At 36.6% G+C, this 25246-nt stretch overlaps 2 protein-coding genes across 2 annotated transcripts in view; one reads left to right on the plus strand and one right to left on the minus strand.

Moving 5' to 3' along the window:
- Positions 1-153: 153 nt before the first annotated feature.
- On the minus strand, positions 154-19849 carry cers6 (ceramide synthase 6). Its single transcript, XM_005805329.2, has 11 exons — positions 19116-19849; positions 17077-17182; positions 16837-16967; positions 11552-11609; positions 9442-9492; positions 9257-9349; positions 5472-5600; positions 4534-4640; positions 2414-2570; positions 2083-2106; positions 154-1123 (listed from the first exon to the last, which is right to left on the minus strand). The coding sequence occupies exons 1-11, from the start codon at positions 19283-19285 to the stop codon at positions 968-970; spliced, it is 1182 nt and encodes a 393-aa protein (XP_005805386.1). The 5' UTR covers positions 19286-19849; the 3' UTR covers positions 154-967.
- Positions 19850-20035: 186 nt separating this feature from the next.
- stk39 (serine/threonine kinase 39) overlaps positions 20036-25246 on the plus strand; it is a 32110-nt gene continuing 26899 nt past the window's right edge. Inside the window, exons 1-3 of the mRNA XM_023337175.1 lie at positions 20036-22275; positions 24740-24852; positions 25051-25159. Coding sequence (XP_023192943.1) covers positions 22176-22275; positions 24740-24852; positions 25051-25159 — 322 coding nt within the window. The 5' untranslated portion in view covers positions 20036-22175. The remainder of the gene's footprint in view (positions 22276-24739; positions 24853-25050; positions 25160-25246) is intronic.

Raw genomic sequence — 25246 nt, forward strand, 5'->3', positions numbered from 1 at the left:
TTAGAGTACGAAGTTTTCCACAGTAATTACACTACAGTTAATGCTTGTTAAAAAAAAAGTCTGGTTTTTAAATTTCTTTAATAAAAATGCTATTAATATCTTGCTTCCTCTTGCATATACACACCAAGACACATTTGATATAATTGCATTTTTTTTATTATTGAATTATTCAAACAACTCATATGTACCTCATGAGAGGACAAATTGCCTTTAATTTAATGATAACCAGAAATGTACGAGAATATCTAACAAAATGATTGGGTAAAGAATACAGCATCTAGCCATACCTGATGCACACACAGATACTACCGTTATTGACATCTCATATACATATTGAGTGAAGAATGTATTTCCAAATGTGCATAAACTTCACATTATCATTCATTTGTAAGTGATAAAAAAAACTCACGGTTTTGGCAAGTCTTTGGGGGTGTAGCAATAAAACTGAATCCGGCTAATACTCTGATGTTTAGGTGAAAAACACAGCTGTTTCTGTTTTAAGATTATGTCAACACTGACATCATAAAGAGAAGAAGAAAATATGTCTGACTAAAAACTTGTAAACATGTTCATCCAAATCAAATAACAAAAAAGACAAACTTAAGGGGAAAAACACCCCGTGCAGTGTGTCAAACTGCTGTAAATTAATGTAGCATGCTTCGACCATAAAGTGAAATGCTGTCATTCATTGGCTAAATGAGTGTGTTGTACCGATTCCCTAAATTTGCCAGTGACTGTAGTTTGATGCAAATATATAGCTGAAGAGAAATAAATTGCACAACAAAATTAATAAAGAACCAATGACAAAACAGCATTCACATAAATCTATCAATAACTTACAAAGATGAGATGCTCATGTCTCCACCATATGTCTAAAGTCACTCTCCCACACACGCATACATATGCTGACACACAGATAAGTGGGTAGTGTCTGTAGCATGGCTCCATTCGCATGATATCGGCTCAGTTAGTGTTCGTCTGGGTACGGGACTCCTGTCAGGTAGCCATTGGTCCCGTTTTTGTTGGTCCCATTGGTGGTGCTGCTGTGGTGCTTCTGACTGGGAGGAGGGCTGTCATCCTCATCAGAGCTGGACTCGATGTCACTGCGGTCATCTTTAGAAACCTGCAAAAATGAAATGATCATTTATAGCTTTAATTTATCTACACTTTTTATTTGATCCTTTAAATGTGGTTGACATATTATGTGACTGTTAAAAAATATTTTTTGACAGATTAAAACAGGTGCTGGTTGAAATGATCTCACTCACTCTATTGTGTTTATTGGAATAAGAACTTGACGACTTGAGCCCTACTGGTGTTTCACTGCACTCATAATAACATTCTGATTATGTATAAATAAAAACAGGCATTTTGCACTTAAAAACCTAAATCTGAAAACATTGTTGAACTCGAAATCACAACATTTTAACTGTGCCATTTCATTTTATCTGAAAGAAACAGACAAAGGCTTTTGTTTACTTTTTTATCATGACGATTAGTATTATATTAGTATTAAATGTCCAACATAGAACAACAGTTTACTGTTGTAGCATGTTTGCTGGTAATTTATAAGTGAGATCTGGTTTAAAACTCATTTTTACTTTTTAATACCTTTGTTGCACGTTATTATTGTTAGGAAAACCTTTCTTAACCATTAGCCTTAGTTAGTATGTGTTAGCATTGATAAAGTAAATGTTAGCATGCTAATGTCACTGTTAGCACAATAATTTGAGCTTTTGTGGGCTAATATAAGATTCGCAATCATATGTGTGAATACTACAAATGGGGTGCCAGCATGCAAAAATGAGTGTTAGCATGCTATTGTAAGTGTTATTAGAATATGTATGTTGATTTTAGCGTTGCTAATGCTTGAACTCATAATATGAAATAATTATATTTAGAGAACTTTCAAACAAATTCCATACACAGCAATTTAAAGACATGGAGCAATAGCATATAACTAATCAAAAGAATCTGATGGTTAAATACAGTACAAGTCTGAAATAGATATTAAGTATAAATAAAAATACTGAATGTACTGAGCCATGGTAGCTATGCATTTAGTTGTGTGGAACTACTTACATGTAAAGGATTCCACTTTCCCACCTTGAAGATTGCAAAGTAGTATGAACATAGAATAGATATATTATTTGATAGGAAAAAGTACAACAGTTCTTCTCTTTATTTATTAGATACAATAAAACAACACATTCAGATGCTAAACATTATGAATGTAATAATGTAATTGTTGGGGTGACATTTTTTGCATTTTTTTAAAATAGAAAGTTATTCTGTGAAAAACAGGAAAAACAGCACAAGAATACTAACCTTAATAGAAAACTTTTTTACAGCATGATAAAACAAGAAGCATAAATCTAGGAATGATGCAGAGGAGAAGAATCTGGTGACTCACCTTTCCTTTGGAGATGGCTCTGCATGCTGTCTTCACTATGAGGTAGGACCAGAATGAGTGAAGAAGCTGCAGTAAGACCAGAAGGAGGTTGAAGACCCACCAGGATGGGTACGGGCCTACAATCTCCCAACTCTCAAACATAGTGGTGTTTAAAATCCTTCAGCAGCAGGGAGAGAATGACATGTTAAAGTTTTACGTTTTGAAAGGAAAATTTAAAAAGGTCAATTCTTTTTCTTACATAAAAAAACATAAGATGTTGGATACAAAGAATTCAGACAATAATCCTGTCATCAACTTGGATTCTCTTAATTTCTATTCTTCCTTCTAATCTCTGGGGCTTTCATTTCTCATTCAAATGCAAATTCCTTAAGTTGAAAATAGGACTGAGCAACTCTTTAGTCATTTTTTTATTACAGAAAACATGCCTTTGACATTGACTCAATTTCAGGAGAGTCTATATGTGGTGACTTTTGAAACTGATGTCACAATCTCCCCCAAACTATTGCATATGCTTGGCGTCACAATTGTTTTGATGCTTTATCTCTTTTGCGTGGTCATGCCTTTTCCTTCTAGTCAACTTTCCAGAAAATATGGCTGAATATAGCATGCTGATTGGACAGTTTCTTTTGGAATAATCTTTTGTGGTCTAACCTTTCTCTGGAGTGTTTTAGTGACTGTCTGCTGGGCAGCTGTCAAGGCAGGAAGTTTTTTCAAGATTGTGTACACTACAGTGCAACCTTGAAATCAGTATAAAAAAATGATTTTGTAATTTTATTTAAAAAAAAGAAGAATTTGGGGGTCTCATTAGCTGTAAGACATAATCATAAAAATATAAGATATACATGTTTGAAATGTATATATCTAACATGTAAATTTCTGATTTTGAAAGGAATTATTGATTTAGTTCTATATATTTTGTTTATTAGTGCATTTTAATATAATGAGATTTACAAGCAACACAAAATTAATCAAAACAACTAATGAATACAAAGAGATCATCTGCAGTCTCTATTTACAGCAACTAAATGTTATGTTGAGGATCTGAGTTCAATTCATCCCTGGTTTGTTCCTTGCAAACAGCAGCCTGTGAGCCGTCCTCCAGATACTGAAGTCATGGCAACAACTTTAAAAATGGTGCAATGGAGGAACTGACTAAAATATAGTGCAGAATCATTACATGACAGTTTGAAATCAAAAACAGGTAACTAAGTGATTCAGACAGGTTTAAATAGCTTAAAACTGATTTACATGCCACAAAGGCTTTCTTATATAAAATAAGTCATTCAAATGCTGTCTTTAGATTGAATTTTAAACATGCATCAAAATAGCATAAATAGCATTTGGAGAAAGATTAAGAGATTCTATTAGAAGCAAAAGTGGAAAAAATTTAGTTGCCTGACCCAGAATGTAAATCATGCCTACATTCATTTAATGAAGTCCTGATCGCACAGCTGCTGCTGCTGACTGAAAGATGACTTTTGTGTATTCAAGGGCTGAAATTAGATTTCTGATCTCCTAATATCTTGAGCCAGTTTTAATCAGCATTTTCAGGGGAATGCAATTAGACAATTGTTTGGGTGGAAATAAAAAAAAAATTAATTAAAATTGCTTTTTTCTCCAAAACAAAAATGAAGTTGGATTAGCCACATGTTAGACTATATTAAAAAAATCCCCAGACATAGAAATAAGTTTCCATAAATAAATACTTATTTGATGTTTCGATAATCACATAAATTCATTGGTTCTGTCTCCAGTGGTAGAGTAGAACCACAATGATTTGCTTTTCATGAGCTGGTTTGTCTTTCTTTGAAAGGTTAAAGCTGTAGTATCCATAGTAACTATTACTTAGCAACAACATTCACACAAATCTGTCCAAATCACAAACCATTGTGGAGAACGGAGTTTAAAAAAAAGGACTGAGATCTTGATGGCTCTGATGTGCATTTTTGAATATGAGCTACTAAAACATGTTGAGTTGAGGCTGCTCGGGATTTGAAGCTCTGGCTGCCTGTAAGATTACTGAACTGTGTGCAAATGCAGGCACCTAACACCGCTGTACTTAAGTCTCTCATCAACGGAGATGCCAGTTTTGGATCACAGAGAAAATAAATAATTCTTACCAGATGGGGTAAACTCCCAGCCTGGAAGTTATGAAAAGAATTGCAAACATTGCAAACAGGAGGTTGCACAGTATCTGACATTTGGCATAGTTGGCCATCTTGGCAGCCTGCAATAGAATAAAAACAAAAACCAGAAAGACAAAAACCACAAATATTACCGACAATGCAACAGATAGAAGGTTCTTTTCCTAAAGCATGAGTCAAAAATAAATCTCATTCCGTATAGATACATAAAACAAAACAGCTAGAAAAAAAATAAACCCCCAAAAATATTGAAGTTAGCTAAACAGATAAAGCTGAAGATGAATGTGGAACATGGATACAGCTTGTGTGTATCACTCACCCACATTGTTTGAACTTCTTTCTCTGACTGTGAATATGGTCAAGTTTATACATTTGTTTTTGTAGCTATGTCCTGTTGTAGGACGATCAGCACACATTTGCCTTACTTGAAGGGCAGGTCCTCCTGTCTTTCAAATTACTAACAGTTATAAGAAACTGATCTTTGCAGGAAGAAACAAAGTCATGAATAACTAATTCCTCCTAGAAACTCCAATTAGCATAAACAATCAAGTGTGAATAACATAATGCTTCACTTACATGCATTTTTAAGAAATGCTGTTAAAGATACAAACAATATATCTGCAATCATCCTATTGCTTCCTAGAGCAATACAACCAGTACATATTAATCTGGAAGCACTAAGCTAGATCACATAATTGACATAAAAGGAGATCCACCTTGTTTGACAGATGAAGGGACATGCTTAGTGTTGTACGTTTTGCCTTTTAACTGCGAGCCACAAAGCAGGGTCAGGATTTACACATGGATTGCAGTCTATTGTAATGAACATATCTCTGAACACCCTGCTGTTGACATAAGCTCATTTCTCAGATGCTCATCCATCTACAACATTTAATCTTCTGGCAGGGTCTCACCTCTATCAGCACGTCGGCTGCATCGTGTAGACACATAACCAGAGTTCCCACTCGTGCCATGTTGTTCACATAAGAAAATACGATGAGAGAGATCGCTGCCACGTGATGCAGGAACATGATCAGAAAATCCTGCAGAGACAGTTGCCAAGGAAATATCAGGCATCTACAGAAAGTATTTTTAAACATCACTGCATATGGCCTTTAAATAGAACTAGCTAATGCACTTTTGATATCTTCAGATTTATGAACATTTTGTGCTGCAAGTTGTTGTACTTGAGTTTGGCAGAGCATGCAAATTTATTCACAGTCCTTGAAGTTTGCTAAATCCACAAACATATGTATTTTATTGGATCTGAAGTATACACAGGCAGGACATAATTGTGAAGTGTGTATAAGAAAATGGCATGTGCTTTATAAAATGTTTAATAAAGCAACCTGAAAATTGGTGTGCATTAGTATTTAGCTTAGTTTTTTTTTTATGTTGTCCTTTCTTCTTTGCAAAATAGCCAAACAATGTTAGGTTAGTGCAATTATAGAAAATATCTTCTCCTTCTTTGTTTGTAAAAAACAAAAATGTATTTACTTTGCGTCTTCTAGCTGTAGCCACATTAATGTGAGGCTCATTGTGTTTTCACCCTAATGGAACTTAGGAAGGGTTTAGATAAGAATGGAAAGCTCCTGCATTTTCAAGGTTTCAAAGATCTTTGTTAACGTCCTAATGATGAGCCAGAAATGTCAGTTCCCAGACTCCTTGTGAGAAACTCTGTGATAACCCACGTATCAGTAGGTAGTGACTCAAAGTCTAGATAGAACAGACCAGTCTTAACAGACACTGGACATGCTTGCTGTTCTCATTCTTGCAAGAATTAATAAAGTACTGTTTAAGTGAAAATCACCGATCTCTGCTTGGTAACTACGTAAGTGTGACAGTTCGTCAGGGGAAACTCCTCTTTCTTCATTTATATTTTTTTACGTTTAGAGTTTGACTAGACCATTTTAGCTTTTAGTCATTGTAGCTTTGAGTCTGACTATATGTTTGTGGTCATGAGCCCACTGGAAGGTGAGTCTCCATCTTAAACTTCACCATTTTTATTCTGGGATTGCCTGTTTTAGCTCCATCTATCTTGTCACCAGCCTTGACCAGCTTCCCTGTCCCCGCTGAAGAGATGAACCCCCACAGCATCATGCTGCTACCACGTTTTTTTTGACATGATGTATGTTGGGTGATGTGCATCATTAGCCACATGTAGCATTTTGCTAGTAGCCCAGATGGTTAAAGTTAAAGTGTTGTCATGTTTAAAGCTTTAAACAGCTTCACAACTTCATTGGTGGCCTGTCTGTTGTGTTCCCTGCTCTTCATAATGCTGGTTGTCCACCAGTGTTGTCAACAAACCTCTGATGCCTTCACAGAAGGTTAAATCACGCACAAACTGTTCTGTTTACCAATTATTGTAGGTAATTTCTGAAGGTAAATGGAAAGATTATTTCCATTTACTATTTATTTAGAATACAACTCAGTAAAAGGGGCCATGAAACAAAAACCTATCACATTTTTCTTCACACATTTGACATGTTTTTTTTTCACAATAAAATTTGCAGCTTTATGTTCATCTGTTACAATAAATTCCAATAAGTGACATCAAAGTTGCATTTGCAACGTGACTAGTTTCAATGACGTTTTGCAATGTTTATGACTTCACACTCAAGATTATTTGTAACATTACTACCACAAAATACCCTAAAATAAAAAAAATAAATAAATAAATAAAATGAAATTAGAAACCAAATAGGACTTGAGCTGAACATTACTGTAACATAATAATAAAATCAGCCTGTAGTACCACCTTAGTATCACCCCTTAAATTTGGGATAGCTTTAAATGGAGCTCCATGTGAATGAAAATGCACGTAGAGACATGGGCATATGTGCCCTTGCAATTCTTTAGCTACCGGAAGGTTTTAGCTGTAAGCAATTAGAACCAGTATAGAAGGTTAAGTAAATTAGGAGGGAGGATGAAAAGGAACAGGATGGACACAAGATGCAGACTGAAAACGAAGGCAAGAGTGTGCAGGGAGAAACATACTGGAACTGGCAGGAGATGCAGAGGACCCTCCTCAGTCTAGTGCTGTGCATGAAATAAACTGAAAGGAGAAACAAAAACAGAAACACATGCCAACAGTCAACAGAGAGATGACAGAGTGGAGGCAAACAGCATGGCATCATGGAGTCTGCTCTGAGCGCAGAGAGTTTGATGGAAGAGCTGAGGGCAGAGCTGTGGATGAACCAGAGGAGGGAGTAACAATCATGACTGTGATACATGCAAACAACAAATGAACCAAAAGTGTTGCCAGTTTCACAAAAAATACAATAAAATAATAATTTTTAAAAAATGGATGTGAGAGGCTATGAGTTGGTGAACTGACCAAGTTGAACTTAAAAAAAATAACAAACTACAATATTGTCTAGCTACCAGAGTGGCAGAACACATTGCAAATATTGCATCATCACAGTTTAATTTGTAAAATCTCAATGAATGGTTTGTAAATTTACAAGCCAATAAAATATTGTGCGTCTTTGATGATGCCTGTAGAAACCCAAACATGAGCCAGCTTGTGATGAAAATACTAGCTGGCAAAGTCAGAAGCACCGTAATAGCATATGAGAAAGAGAGGAGTCAGAAAATGTTTTATTTATCACAAATGATCACATTGTTTTGTGATATATATTAATTCAAGCCCTGATATCTAACAAAGTAAAACTTTAGGTGATATTATTAATGATAAAAGTTAATTACTTCAATTAAAAATGGGGTAATATAAACTTACAGCATGCTACTGTGCACCTTTTTGGGTATTATTTCTTAACAATAAATAATTTTCTTAATTTTAGTAGAGATCAGTTGATTCTCAACTTCATTGGCCCTAAATTAGAAATCCTATTTTTCCCCATACAGTCAATGCACCATATTTAGCGCTAAGAGGTCCTGTGAACAACAACACTATCCAGTATAGGAAGAAGTACTAAGTGAAGTTATTTTGAGTATAAGCAGGATGTTCAAACACGATGCCTGAGAAACCACAGCAATGTAACTAGGTTTTTCTATTTGGTTTCGGCTGCTAGGACATACTAACAATACTGTAATCATTCTGTCTGTTCCAAAATATTATAGAAGCCTAAGTTATTTTTTTTCTTTTCATGAGTACTCCATCACACTGTGTAACATCGCCTTGCCTCTGGTTCTTTCATAAATAATCCATTATAGGACATGGCAAAAAGGCAAAAGTTAATGAAGGCAGTACAAGACCATTCACGTTTATGAACCAAAACCTTTGTGCCTAATTTTGATCATATTTTTAATGACTCAAAACAAAATTACACCTAAAAACAGGTGGTTTGTTCACGTATTTCTAGACTTGAAAAGTGTGGAACTCTTACAGTTGTAAAGGATTTTATAAAAAATGGAAGGATGCTAAATATATATTAGGCAAACAGCTGCAAAATAAAAACGATGTCAGTGGTATCAGTTAGGAAATGCTTGCAGAACCTTTTGGGCATCACAAGATTTTTGGATTTTTGATATTTTGCTGTTTCCCACATGAGTAAGGCAGGAAACCAACTTCAGGCCAGACAGGCTATATATAATTGTTTCTATGTAAGAACAGTGAGTCAGAAGAGGTTGGTATTTATGACGACAATGGTATTTTCTATAGTGATTCATTTTAAAGTGAATTATAGGTGTGATTTTAGAAGGAATGTTTTCTGAGTGATGCTGTAGTCATCCTTACCTTCCTCCTGATGTCTGTGAAGCGGGAAAAGAGTAAAGACAGGTAGAAGGACAGCTCCAGTATGTAGTAATAATGGATGTCCACAGTCAGAGGCTGCATACATATAAGGAGAATGTCTCAGAACATTTTAACCAGAAGGAGATACGTTTTTGTAAAGTTGTTGGAAGGTTTTTCTTAACTTTTACCTGGTAAGGGTAGTTGTACCAGCACTCTTTAGTGTTCCACAACCATGGAGTCTGAAGGAAAGAATCAAATAAAAAATTTTGACCTTAATTAAAATGTCCCTATTACTAGAGGTAAGAGTGGCTGTAATCCAGGACTAAAAAATAAAACTACAGTGAATGAGACAAAGAGATTACACTGCATGTTCTAATGGGAAAAAAAGCTGAACTAAAGAGCCATTGGAGTCTACACTTAAATTCTGAGTAAATGTGTTACAAGCAAACTGTGGCCCATCACTGTGTTTGAGTTTAGTTCTCCTGCACTGCTTTCCAGACCTGCTCTATTAATAAATCCCACGGAGGTTGGAGGCTGGCGCCTGCAGCACCAACTGCCGGGGAGTGAGCTATTTTTCACAAAGTGCTTCGTCATGCAACTTGTGTCTCAGAGACTTTTTTTCCAACTCTCTCTTAGCTCCTGTCGTGATTGCTATTATGTATGCACTTTCATGAATATATGCATGAAATATGTGAAACCTCCTGAGCTCTATTTTTCAGTAATAATCAGTCAGCTGACTCATTCTCAGATTTATCTCCCGTGGCTTTTTGTTCTTAGCGTTCAGCAGAATCAGTACCTGGCAGATTTTTAACTAGGAGTACTGGGAGGCTCTGATAAATATTGTTGCAGCTTTTTAAAGGTGAGAATGCACCTATTTAAAGAAGACGCTTTGGTGCAACAATGCAACAAGAAAGAACAAGGAATTGTCAGCCCAAATACTAAACATAAAGAACTTTTAAAAAGCTAAAGTTTGTAGCAAAAATCAACATTTTAAATGACCAAATGTGAGTAATAATGCTTTTAAAATATTTAATGCAGTCAGAGAAGTTGAACTGGCAACAGAACATTACTGGAAGAATCATTTATTATCATTGCTATTTTACTGAACAAAATAAAAATTGTTAGAAAATTTTAACTTTTGCACAACACCGTTTAATAGGCATTATGCATTATTGAGGACATTTTTAGAAGCCTATCACACTTAAAACTTCAGATACAAAGACTCTTTGTATCAATTGTCATATAAAAAGTCACAATATATTTACTTATTACAGCTGCAAGCTGTTTGGGGTATGTTTCTAACAGACTTGCACATTCAGCTTTTGCAAAATATCTCAAACTTAATCAGATTGGCTGTAGAAGTTCTGTAAATAGTATCTGGTAATTTATGTTTATCCACAGATTCTCAATTTGACTTAGCTGTGACAGGGTCACTCTAAAGCTTAAATAATATTTGATCTAAACCAGTTTTTTGTAGCTCTAGCTGTATGCTTATTGTCGTTGTCCTGCAGGAAGATTAATCTCTAACATTTTTTGTCTGAGGTCTTCTGGAGCCTCTAACAAATTGTCTAACATCACTGTTCTGTGTTTAGCTCCAACCATCTTTCCATCAAGTCACACCAGCTTCCATGTCCTTGCTGAAGTAAAATTTTCCCACAGCAAGGTGCTGTATGCTGAAAGAAGGTCCTGGATTCGATTCCTGGCCCGGGGTCTTTCTGCATAGAGTTTTCATGTTCTCCTTGTGCATGCGTGGGTTCTCTCCAGGTACTCCGGCTTCCTCCCAGAGTCCAAAAACATGACTGTCAAGTTAATTGATCTCTCTAAATTCTCCCTAGGTGTGAAGGGGTGTGTGCATGGTTGTATGTCCTGTCTGTCTCTGTGTTGCCCTGCGACAGACTGGCGACTTTCCCAATGCGTACTCCGCCTCTCACCTGAAACGTTCGCTGGAGATAGGGACCAGCACCCCTCATGACCCCACTAGGGACAAGGGTGTACAGAAAATGGATGGATCAATGAATGTTTTATAACCTAACCCTATTTTATACTTTTCCCTGACCTGTCTGCTGCAGTCTTTGGTCTTCATAGTTCTGCTTGTTCACTAATGTTCACTAGCAAAACTCTGAGGGCCTTAAAAACATGTATATAGAGATTAAATGACACACTGGTTACATTGAATTTTAAGGAATGATCCCCAAAATTATGAAAATGTTCAAGGGGTGGGATTACTTTTGCAAGACACTGTATGTACTTCTAGCTGTGCCATTTACATTAAAAGACTGGGGGTTAAAAGAAGCTTACCTTTTTAAGAAACCTCACTCCGTAGGTGAAAATATACAGATAGAATGTAAATCTCCACCTGGAGTAAATAAGAAGAAAACATATTCAGTGTTATACATTTTTTTCTTCACTTGTTGTCAATTAATCACTCAATCTCCCAGTAAATTGTAGCTACATTATGATTAGACTGTCAAGACCATCATAACCGTGACACTACAATAATTGTAACAAGTTCTTTTGAGCCTTTGAATGTTTACCTGCAAATCCATGTTAGTTGCAGGTGAAATATTTCACTTCTCTTAGCTTCTTTTTTAATTAGAAATTTACAAAGGGATATTTTCAATCTTTTTGTTGAGAAATCTATGTTGAATCAAAAAGAAGGTTCATTTTCACAAGTAAAGACTAAAAATGTGGAAATATTAAGATTTCAAGGAATCTTGTACCATAAGTTGTGCTGTGCAACATTAATTTATTTCTATCACAAGATAATTGTCCTGTGCAGACAATCGGTGACGTGTTCCTCTTAGGTCTGCTTCCAACCCTCCCCGCTCTGTGCTTTAAATAATCCTGCATATACTTTAGTTTCTGCACAGTGATGTGATTAGGAGTCCTGCCTCTGAGGTTTACAAAGAAGATATTGCTGGAGCTGACACGGCTGTGATCAAAGACTTGCTGACAAGGAAGACGTGCCTACTTTATGAAAACGGCTCTTAACAGTCAGCAAGGGAGAATGAGAATTTAAAACTATCCAACAAGCAAAGGCAAATCTTCAGCTAAAACCATGCAGGCTATATTCAAATCAATCAAATTCAGTTGAAAAATATTTTATTAATCCCGCTGGGAAACGAGGACACAGGATTTTCTGCCAAAAAACAAAACAAAACAAAACAAAACAAAAAAAAAAAAAAAAAAAAAAAAAAAAAAAAATATATATATATATATATATATATATATATATATATATATATATATATATATATATATATATATATATAGGTGGATGAGAGAGTAGAAACATAGCTTTCCTTTTTATTTTTTCAAACACAGATGCTCCAGCTGACTTCAGTTAGACCTGAAACCCTCAATAACTCAATGAAGAGGAGCATGAATCTATATTATTATCAGAATGTATCCATATCAGCAAAATCTAGTCCTTTTCTGTGGTTGTTTGAAATATCCAGTATATCCAGTTGTAACAAACAGCAGAAAAATAATTACAAAGACAACATACATCCTATGGGAAAGCATCATTAGTTGCTTGATGTACATGATCAAAAGTATTGTAAAAACAAATTAACGAGCATACCTGGCACATAGTAAAAGACTGTTGCATGGCAACTGGTTGATCGAGCCTGCGAGAGTCTTAAGTGTGGCTGAAATGCTGCCATGCACAAAAAAATATCCCAATGACTCACAACAACATTCTTTGAATATAGTTTCTGAAGTCAAACACAGATGTTTTTGGGTTTTTTTGTCGAAATTGCTGACACTTTTTCAGACAGCACAACCTGCTGTTGAGATAAATGATGATTTATCAATTAATTATCAAGCATTAGCACCCAACAGAGGGATGCTTGTTAAGTGTAAACAGTGACAATTTTGTGCTATGATGAACTCCCCTTATGGTATAAATAAATTGCAAAATATTGTTTAAATACCGTTTTATTAACAGAAAATAAACAAGGCCTATTGAAATGCTATGAGACAAATACTGTCCCTTCAAAATAACCACATATCCAAACAATAAATTGTTCCTGGTAGTAGGCCGAACTGTTTTATTCCAAGAGCTAAAACAGGGGCAAAGACAATTACACACTTATTCTGGTTAATGATAGGAACAAAATAATAAAAGTTGATGCTGCTTCATTTACTTTACCTTCTCCACGAAGGATTTAAGAGTATTGATTGGCAGTTAATGGTTTGTTTTCACATGACTCAGCTTTTTATCTTTTGTTTAATTTATTAGGGAATTGATTTGCACAAGTAAAAAAATGGTAATGGCCTTTTATTCTAAACAGCAGACAGTGTCTTTGGTTTCACAAATATGTCTCAAACTATTTCAAAGAATCTATAAATCTTGAAAAACTTACTACAGCTTCGACCAATCAATATCTTGTAGTTGTTTTGTTTTTGTCTCAACTGAAAGGGGTCTAGGGCAAAAAACAAGAAAACTTCAATTGCTCCTTAATTGTACTTTCATAAATAGAAACAGTTTTGGAAAATTCAAACTGTGCTTTAAAGAATTTCTGTTTAGTGCCGAATAATCCAGTTCCGATTTGGCCAGTCTAAGGATTAAAAAAAAAATCTCATACTATTTTTTAAAAATTTTATGTCAAGAACTATTAAGTGGTTCTTTAAGTTTACCCAGTCAGAAATAATGATTTTAGATATTAACTGTTTTTATTTTGTTTACATTGTTTACAACACAGGGGCGCCAAATCCCCCTTAAGTGGATATTTAAATATGCAACAGAAAACACACAACAAAACCCCCCCACTGCCTATATTGATTAAAGCCCATGTTGAGGTGATGACATTTCTTTACTCCTTGTAAAAGCAAAGATGATAGTGATAGAGAAAGAGAAGTTCAGCAACTGGAGCCGGTGAGGACACCCAGCCTACACTCATCTTGTCGTAATAAAGAAAATCTGAAGAGAAGATGAACTGTAAAACCTCACTATAAAAACGTCACTTTCATCATCTAATTTTATTTATTTTAATTCAGCTGAAATTTTTATTCTAGGAGTTATCCCACTATAGGTTTCTTTCTAAAAATAGAAGTGTGATCTTAGTTACTCTTTTTGCTGTATATTTGGGGTAAGAAAAGACAAAAGCTTCCAAACAAAAGCTCTATGCAGTCATCATTATTTCTCAGTAAACATGCTTTCTACACACTGTGTGTTTGCATAATGAAAAGAATACAAAACAGATCAGCGGTCCACACAACGGAGAGACAAAGAATCCTATCAGTCTGGGACAGCTGGGCACGAGAGCTTAATTACAGCACAACTGCTGCAGAAGGGACTGAAGCCAGCCTCGTCTGGAGACCCGCAACAACCGAGGCAGACAACCTGGACAAACTATTGCAAAGCCCAGAGGTCTGCAACGCTAATTACGCTGCAGATAACAGCGTCCGCGCAGTTGTTTCTTTAACCGCCAGAAAGCATGGTTGAAAAGCTGAGAGGGGCAAAATTCCAGTTTCTTCTTGAGCAAGAGAACGCATGTTTTTGTCTTCTGAGAATCCTCTGTGATGTTGTAACACGAGTCCAGTGGTCTAATCAGTCAAATGTGTTCTCCGGAGAGAACAGCAGCCTCAGGCGGATCAGGGGATGCGAGGCTCCCTGTGTCTCAGACTGTCAGATTTGCTCCGATGGTGTCAGACATGACTCGGCTCTGACAACAAAACTGGCTCTTTGGCCTTCAACATCACGCTGCTAAGTAACTACAATCTCCCTGATGGCAAACGCATTACTGCAGATTAGCCAGCTCTTTGTTCGCATCTTGAGTGGGTTTCTTATCAAATGGCTTTAACTATTAACCCACAGCATGAAAGTGGTTAACTGGAACTGAAGCATCATTTGATTCTCACTTAAAAGGCCAAAGTAGCATTTCAACTTCTGTTTGCCAAAAGGGAAAAAAAAAAGAGATTATTAGATATCCACTGGATATGTTCTGAAGAGCAATCAAATAAAATCTAAAGATTATTAAACATGAAAAAATTTAAATTGTATTTTTAGTTCTAAAATTTTTGAAAACTTTCCAGTTTTTTGGTGCCTTTGCTTATTTTTCTCATTATGGTGCTAGTGGCAAAGTGCAAAATAGAATTAGAGTTTTCTATTTACAAAGTTTACGGATGCATCCCTTGAGTTAAGTTAATGATTTTAGAAGTTGCAAAGAGTTTTCTGTTTGCTTATTCTATGTTATTTTATTGTTTTAAATGGGACTGCCTTTCCCTAACCATTTCTTAAAAACTGTATTTTGCCTGTAAACAATACAGAGGGACACAGTGGCATAGTTGTTAGCACTGTTACCTTGCAGCATGATTGTCCTGGATTCAAATCCTAATCAGGAACTTTCTACGTGGTTTCCATGTTCTTTCCATGCATGCTACGGTTCAACTTTTGTTGAAGTGTAATCTATTTTGGGTAATTTGGCTGCTCTAAACTGTCCACAGGTTTCAATGTGTATGTGTGTATACATGGTTGTCTTTCCTTTGTGACAACCAGTCTATCAATGGCTTTTTGGTAGAACAGAGACCAGTTCATTGAGCACTGCAGATAGGCACCAACTGACCTCTGACCCTATACTGAATAAACCTCGTGGAGCATGGATGAAAAAACAAGGTTTTACTTCTTTCTGAATTGCTGCATTGTCTTGTTTTGTGGGTCATGTAATGGTACCAAGGCAAACCATAGGCTCCAGGTCAGTTTCACCCTTTACCAACTTATCCCTCCATGATGACATTTCACCCCATTTTACTTCCACTATCTACCAGTAAACAATCAGTTTCTTACTCATGGACTAAACTCACTGCATGTCTGTTTATTTCCATTAATAGTAAAGTATTTTTAGGATATTATGGGAATTCAATAAACCAATAAATACATACAAACAGCTTATGACGGATTGTGGTTCTGATCATGCCAGTCAACTCATGAAAATGACAAATGAACCAGCAATTAGTCCCATGACTAAATTTTCCTGCAGAAAAGTAATTTAAATCCTTGCTAGTCAAATCAGGTGTGAAAGAGAGACAGCTCTATTTTTACACCTGAAAAATATAAACTGTACCCAACATTCTTGGATGTTGCCTGATATTGTACTTTGCAGACAAACTGCAAGGATGTAGACTTCACTCTAAAATTTCCAAAACTCAAACTGACATTTTAAGCTCTCCCCATTACCATCTCTAATTTGTCTAAGTGATTCATTTTTCTTGTTTCCTTTCAGGCAGACACAAAACTGAGCTCTACCTGCACAAGGCATGAGAGGGAACTTTAGTAAGCATGAAAACCTGCTCTGATAAGGTTATCAATCGTCCCTGCTTTTACTACTGTCACTGCCTTTCTTATTGATGCATGGCAAAGCAGCACAGCCTATTCAAATCAGCCCTCACTTATACATCAGCTTTGTCAGTGAGCCAAGGCGAAGCACTGATGCAGCAATCGACATTAGGCAGATACACAGGCCACTGTGATAAGATTTCTTTGGCAGGTTACGAATCTGTCATTTGTTTTTAGTCAAACTTGGGTGTTGTTCAATGCAATATAGTTGACATGTGGCTAATTTAGGAGTGATATGTCTTACATGCTTTCACAAAATCTGGCGAGGGTGCTCGGCTTCTCCTGGTTGCGCCGTTGTCGAAACCAGCGCTGGATGGTGCGCACATCCCAGTCAAGCTGCTTGGACAGGCCCTCCAGCCTCTTCTCATCGGGATGCTAGCAAAAAAAAAAAAATTAAAGCACCCCATGTGTTGGGTCAATATTTTTGATGTAGAACAAATGTATTAAACATATTACAATCAAACATAAAAGCACATATCCTCACCTTGGTTATAGCAGTGAAAACCTTCTCTAAGATAGCATTGGGCTGTGCCTTTTGTGGCCCATTGGCCTGGATCTTCAGGCCCATTGCACATGGTCTTGCAATAAACCTGCAAGAAAACACAGATCATAAGAGTTCAAAACAATGCTTCATGTATGAAAGAGCAACAAAGACTGAAGGTACTTTAAACCATTTAATAGTCTTTTATCCAAAGGCTATTAATCCTATATAAACTTCAGCATCATTTAGAGTGCCAGAGCCACCCACAGACAGAATGGTACCCTTGGCAGAACGCCATAACTCCCACATTAAAATTCTCTGCTGTGTTTGGTTAAAATATACAATATACCTATGTATTTGTTAAACTGAAACACAGAAATGAGCAAATGTGTTATCTTAACTAATATTTATTCTTTTACACAGTTTACAGAGTTTATTTCTATGACCACTATCACTACAAAAATATCTAAATAGGTTATATATATATATATATCCACAATTTATTTACCCTATTTATTTTACTGTGGAAAGAGCTGAAATATGTATGATTTTGAAGAAAAATATATAGAATATTCTAAAATAATTAAGAAAACAGTGGAAATGACTTCTAATTCTACTACATCCGCCATGTTATTTTTTTTTAACAGAAGTTACGCTTTGCACAACACAAGGAAAGCACACTACACATTAACTGGACATGGTGATAAGCAACAGAAAACGTAATCTTGGTTCACTTGACAGAAAATAAAATATTTTTTGTTTTTAATGTGCTAATACCCTGACAGCTGAGCCATATACCCCATATCAAATATAACATACCTTTTGATTATAACATACACAAGCATTTAGTAAAATAAAAAAGAAAGTAAGTAATAAAGTAAGTAATAATTAATCATTAATAAATAATTGACAACTGTCTGTGGTTGCTTGTATGCACAGCTCATGCTGGCCGTGACCTTCCTGAGAGTGTTTTTGCTGGAAAATCTGCAAAAATACAGTATATGAATCCATAGTTTTTTCCTCTTCTAATTATTTCATGATTAATGTAGACTACATATTGAGCTTGTCTTTGCAAGAGATGTATGGAAAACAAATCCCAGACTGGGCTGTCCATAATAGTCCCACTAACTACCTATATGAGGTTAAAATTTGGACCCTTATGGGTCTTGATGCACTGTATAACTTAAAAGAATTTTCTTAATATCCATTTGAATTTTAGCTGATTTGGTCAACCGCCATAACAACTGCCTCTTATCTAATGACTGCTGGAGAAAGATACCAGCCCCCTGTGACACTGCAAGGAGTAGGAATAAAAAATGGATGGATGAATGAATAGATGGATGGATTTATGGATACAACCCAATTGGGATGTATAGACAGTATTTTATGCGCTATGACTTACTACCCATTTGAGTGGGACACATTTTAGCTGCCCATTAAGCAACATAACAATATTATATGTCAAACAGTGTTAGTGATTCTGTGATGGGTGTGGATAATGGGCTTAACTGGAAGAGGGGCACCTGACAAAATTCTGCTTTGGGCCCCGTGTAATCTTGGTTCGGCTCTGCGTTTTACTGAGATCTGTGAGGCCTCGGTGACTTTCAATGATTGTAACTGCTGTGATCGTCACAATATGAGACATTCTTATTATTCTACAATAAAACTCAAACACAGGCAAAATTCATTTAAAGTACAACTCGACTGAAATAAGAAGAAACACACGTCAATAGTTAGGAGCCTATTTCTTGTTTCGTGGAAAAAACAGGTTTGGTGTGCAGGGACAGGTTAGGTCCGGTCAGTCGGCTCTGACAGAGGCATCAAAGGCAAACAACGCTGCAGGCCTGCAGAAGAAGGATGATGAACCGTGGTGATTTGTGAGCTAGCCAGATAAGATGGCATTGTTTAGGGGGTTGGGGGGGGGGGGGGGGGGGGGGGGGGGGGGGAACAGACAGCGGACAGCGGCGCGACGTCTCATCGACACAACAAAAGCGCATCCCCATCACCACCTGCTTCATTCGCCCCGTCAGCTCAGAACCCACCTCTCAAAAACCAGCCGTATCATAAAGATGCAGAAAGCCAGAGGACAAGCCAGATAGAGATCCTCGGCTTGCGGGAACGTCGCCTCATCTGTGTTTTTTAAGTCAGCCCAGGTCACATTATGGGGGAGCCAGAAGCGCTCGTTCCAGAACCACGCTAGAATCCCGGCCATCTCCCTGCAGCAAGACGCGATGGAGGAACGGAGGGCTCGCTGCGTCTCGGAGGTCTCTGTCGGGGAGATCCGACTCGCCTGATGAAGAGATATCCGTGTGCGACCGCCGTCCGTCCGCTTCCCTTCAACTATCCCAGTGTAGGGAAGTAGACTCAATCAGCTCCTCAGCAACTGATTGGTGCGTTCAAATGTCATGTAATAGTCCTGTCAGTGAGCGTAATAAAAATATCATACTACGGGTCTATCAATCTAAACCAATTGAGAAATAGAAAATGTCACAATGACACTCAGTATGGGTTATTGTGTAGATGATGCGTACATTACTTCTTTTATAATGCTTATTTCATGTGTAAGTCTACAATCTGCGATCACGTGCCTTTTGGGTCAAGACCTTAATGCAAAACATTCTCACAGACAAACTCAACTGATTCTTCATCAAATTAAGCTAAATGCTGGATATGCGACCACAAAATGCAACACCATTGTTTAAATACAAAGAGTAACTTGTCAAACTCTGACATCTTCTGACCAATTTGAGGTAATACCGCGGATATGTGTCAATTTTTAAAATATTTGACATCAAGCTCTTCTGCTTGGCTCTTTCTGCTTGTTTCTTTTTGCTGTACTACTACTACTACTACTACTACTACTACTACTACTACTACTACTACTAATAATAATAATAATAATAATAATAATAGTAATAATAATAATAATCTTTCAATCATGTTATAACAGACTGATAATTTTTGCTCAGTTAAAGTTTGTAATTTTTGTAATTTCTTAAAAGTCACAATAATGTGAAATGCATATTTTGGTACTGATCCAATACTAAGTAAATACAGGGCAAGTATCACTGATATTGACACTGATACCAATCCCAATACCAATCCCTATACCAATATCAACGTCAATACCTATACCTATACCTATGCTTATTATTTAAGTATGATATATCACCAAACTGAAAATACTAATTTTGTGGAGTTATGTGCTGAGGAGTATCTCTGATTGATAACATTATTGGCACATAATATTGGCATATTGGCACATAATAATCTGTGCCCAATGATTGATTGCGTTGATGGGTTAAGAAAACAAGCAGAAGAAGATCTAATTAAATTCTTTATTAGCAAAGCCGTGGTTATGGATAAATGTGTAAGTGCTTTTTTTTATTTTTTCATATTTTTATATTTTGCTACAGGTTTCAGCTGGCAATTAGTAAATCGTGATGTCCCTTTTTTAACATAGTTAAAAACTTGTTTGAAAACATTGTATTTGGATTGAAGAATCAATTCCTTAAAAGAGTTTTATTGTCAAAAGAATAGTAATATAAATATTTAATACTAGATTTTGTACAAGAAAATGCAACTGCAAATAAAGGAAAGATGTGAAGGAAAAAAAAAACTAGTGCTTTTTATACTTTGTATTAAAATTGACAAAACTTTACCCTTTTGTACTTGAGGCTAATATGAGGTACCAGACAGTTGTCCATTGCAGAATGTAAAAATGATCTGTCAAGTCTTTGGGACGATCGCGCCATCTTCTGGCCAACATTAGAATCAGGGATGGGAATTTCGGCACTGTGCCGGGATCCGCACCATTTATCTCCATTCACTGACCAAGTCTGTTCTAAATAAATAAAAAGAAGTCTTAAATAATATAAAGCATAAAATAATCATGAGCAATTAAAACTGTAGACACTTGGCACACAAACAGTCTAAAACGATTTGTCGTTGATTTTTTCTTCCTACACCCTGTTGCATTCTTTCTGTTTTAATCAAATTAAAAGTTTGACTAAACTTTCAACTTAGCACTCAGGCATTTAGGTAAATGTTTTTAAAAACTAATTGTAACATCAACATTTAACTGAAATAAAAGTGAACACAAAAACACAGCAAACCAGCAACTTACAGTATATAGAGTATACAATTTGAACATCATATTGATGACTCTATAACTCATATTTACTCTTCTATCATACGTTTATTTGTTTTTAATGATGATGTCAAAACTCTCATTTTGAAAGTCCAAATTTTAAATCTCATAATTATAATTTTGAATCGCTTTGATTGATTTTAAATATCACAATTATGACTTTAAAAACCAATAACGGAAATGTCAAAAAATAGAATTATGACTTTGTATCTCATATCTCACCTCGAAAGTCAAAACTGGACTTTATATTTTACAATTATGTATTTGAATGCCACAATTAAGATTTTAGCTAATCATCATGACCTTAACTGTGACATTTCTGTCTCTCAAATGACTGAAAACCTCAATCATAGAACAGACAATCATTGTCAAATAAAAAAATAATTAACAAAATGAAACTAGACTGGTGTCTGATCTCTTCGTTCAGTCCGCTAAATGAACCGGCACACTGAGTCGGATCAGTCGCACCGGACGCATTTCCACCCAATGTGACTATATTAACTCGTCACACATACGTGTCAGTGTCACTAATTCTGAAAGCTGCCAAGCCACTTTACGTGATAATTATAAAATCTAATTAGGGATCATTTGTTTTTAATATATTACTTAATAACAATTGAGTTCGTATTTATCAAAACTTAACTCGTCCAAACAGATCATGGTTTCGTATATTGTCTTCCTCTCTAGTGGCACATCGTGTTGTGAACTGACAGTGCGCGCGCGTGCTTGTGCGGTTTGTGCCAGTGAGCGCGCGCGTGTCCCTCTGTGTGTGTGTGTGTGTGTGTGTTCCGTTATTTTCCGGGTTGTGCTCAGTCAGTCAGGCAGGGTCTGTGGCGGTTGTAGCGCGACAGCTGCCAGCTGACACTTCCACCGAGGAGAAGCTGAGGTCAAACTTGGCTGTCTCTGTTTCTCTGTCTGTGACCGAGGCTGCATCATCACCACCATCATCATCATGGCGGATCAAGGCGAATCTCCGGTTCCCGTCCACCATCCACAACCTACCATCAGCTGGCCAATTACCAGGGAGTCCTACGAGCTGCAGGAAGTCATAGGTTAGTACCCGGAGAAGCGGTGTTGTTGTGGTGGGGAGGCAGCCCGTGGTGGGTTATGTCTTATGTGTCGTGAGCGAAGGAGAGGGGCCTACCGGCTTTTTTTTTTTTTTTTTAAATATATGCAGCAGCCTCATCTGCTTTGCAATGCGGATGTTAACAGAGGCTGTCGGAGTCTACCGGTCTACAGTAGATCTGCGCAGAAAAGGCGGAATCAGTGTTTCTGCATGGGGGTGTAAATGTCACATTGAATAAGTCCTCTTTCAGCGCTCACGGATTAGACGCTAAACTCTCCAGCGACAAACTACAAGTTTATTAGTTATTGCTGAAATCACGGCTGCTGTGCCCTTCCTGAGCTGGCACGCGAGTGGAAATATAAAACAGATTGAAACCATCCCAAAATCAGTAATGCTCACGATGTACATTTCAAAATGAACAACTTAGTCAGAATTATCCAAAATTAATAGGGACTTTCTTACTCTTAATTAAAAAAAGGGAAAAACATTTGAATTTGCTCTGCAACTACCTGTTTCTTACCGTCAGTCTTTTTAAGGAAACTCAAGTCATCTTTTGAAGAACAGAAAATCCCAAAATATACAATTTTATATTTGAACATTTGCAAATATTCAAAGCAATATGTAAACTGCAGTAAGTTTTTTATATCACTAGAATAATTGGTAAAAGTACTACATCTGCCCCCCCCCCCCACCCACGCAAAAAGTTTGGCTAAAATGTACAGCAGTGCAAATGAAATAGCTCATTCCATGTTTTTAAAGTTCAGGTCATTTAGTTCTCAGTGTTTCATTATATCTTGTGTTACAACTCTTTTGTTTATACATTCATCGCAACAACCATTATTTGTGTGACAAGTCATCTGCTCTATTATGTAATTCCCGAAGCATGTCATAACATAATTATGCTATTGAACTTGCTATTTAGATACACACACAGCTCCCTTTTCCCACTACAACTCTTCACTATTTTACAATCAGACTAAATGTTTCATGTTTTAGGTCAATGACGATTACACAGTGTATGCATACCTGTATAAATATTTTCTTTTGACTTTTGCGGGAGATGAAAGGTAGAATTGTTGTTTATACAGTATGACTTGAGGAAACATTTTGGTTTCTGTTTACTTTTGCAGCTAATTCAGGAATATGTTTACATCATTGTCCATTTGAAAGACCCACTTGCACACAACCTTTAACATTTTGGTCGCTTTCTGGAGACATGCAGAGCTTCACACTTCTGTGCCAGATGTCAGTGTATATCCGTTGACGTAAGACAAGGAAACAGTGTATTTGATGTATTGCCTTAAAATAGATCCACAGGTGTACCTATAGTTAACTCAAATGCTGCCAATGAACCATAAGAAGTTTACAAAGCCACGACCACATAATCTGTATAGAAGTTACAGAAATGGGAGAAAGCAAAATAATTCTCCATATTTTTTTCCTCATTGTTCTGGTATACAGTATAGCAAATTGAAATAATTTTGGAAATCCTACTTTACAGGAAAAGATTATCAGTTGAGATAAAGTCACAGTTTCTTCTCTCTTTTGTTTTCACATTTTTATTCTCATAGCTGTGACCTTTAATGTCTTGACCCTATTTTATGTGTCATATGTCAATGTCAAAACTCTAGTATAAAGGGACTCCATCTGACAGGTCAAAGTATTTATGGACATTAAACGTTAGAATTTCTGACATTTGCAATGTGTCAATACATTCCAAACAGTCCTTTGCTATATCTATACTTCACACTCTGATATTGCTGTGACCATATCTTCAGGTGGATGTTTTTTTTGTGTGTTTCTTGAGCTTCACCTACCTTCTCCAACAAACCTCTGAGGCCTTTACTGAACAACTAGATTTATACTGAAATTAGATTACACATATGTGAACTACAGTAGCTATTTATTTGTTGACTTCTGAAAGGAACTGATTGGATCAGATTTATTTGGAGTATTGCATTAAAATGGGATGAATTCATATTTATGCTACACTGTTCAGATTTATTTTAAGAAAAGAAATTGAAAAATGTGTATCCTGTACACAATTCTGCACTACTTTTCATTGGTTTATTTTGTGAAATCCAGATAAAATATATGAAAGTCTGTGGTAATATCTGTTAAAATGTGGGGGGTTGTTTAAGAGTTAGTTGTTCTCACAATCAGCAGTCCCATCTCTCATGACATAAAGCATGCCTTATCTCCCAGTAACAGTTGGCAGTGTGCCGTACGTCCCAGCAATTTGATGTCGTTGTGTGATGGTGTTTGAAAAGAGTGATGCACTCTGCTTGCATTTGCTCCAGTTGTCACAGACGAAGCACGAAAGCTGTTACCTAAACACAAAGGCCTCAGAGGGACGTTGAAATGTAAAGTCCTCCAGCTGTGCATGTGACGCTAGTCCCTCTTGGCTCATATCCCCCTGTGCTGATGCTGATGTGTGGCTGTGATTCCAGGCAGCGGGGCCACAGCTGTGGTGCAGGCAGCCCTCTGTACCCCCAGACAGGAACGCGTGGCCATAAAGAGGATCAACCTGGAAAAATGCCAGACCAGCATGGATGAGCTGTTGGTGAGCACATTTAATATGGGCTATTTTCTCAGCCTTGTGCTTTTACACCACTCTCTAATGATTTGCTGCTACATTACCTCTGATAGCTACACCTTTAAAGTTACACACATTTCTACGGTTAACATGAATCCTTAGGGATAAAATGTTTTGATTTTCTTTTTAAATGTAAAGTGTCATGCAAATGTTCTTTACCTACAGAAAGAAATTCAAGCCATGAGTCAGTGCAACCACCCAAACATTGTCACCTACTACACTTCCTTTGTTGTGAAGGATGAACTTTGGTTGGTGATGAAGCTCCTGAGTGGAGGTGAGTTTATTATGATGCAAAGTTAATAGTACTAGAGATGCAATGAAAAGCTGATATTCAGCTTTTCATTGTATGTCATTAATATTT

Source organism: Xiphophorus maculatus, chromosome 7, assembly GCF_002775205.1.
Source record: "Xiphophorus maculatus strain JP 163 A chromosome 7, X_maculatus-5.0-male, whole genome shotgun sequence".
In the NCBI taxonomy this organism is placed as follows: Eukaryota; Metazoa; Chordata; class Actinopteri; order Cyprinodontiformes; family Poeciliidae; genus Xiphophorus; species Xiphophorus maculatus.

Coding starts and splice junctions, on each gene's coding strand:
- cers6 (XM_005805329.2), bottom strand. CDS start 19,285: ATGGCCGGGATTCTAGCGTGGTTCTGGAACGAGCGCTTCTGGCTCCCC. Junction 17,183..19,115: donor ATACGGCTGGTTTTTGAGAG/GTGGGTTCTGAG, acceptor GTTTTCTTGCAG/GTTTATTGCAAGACCATGTG. Junction 2,571..4,533: donor CTGGGAGTTTACCCCATCTG/GTAAGAATTATT, acceptor CTGCTGCTGAAG/GATTTTAAACACCACTATGT.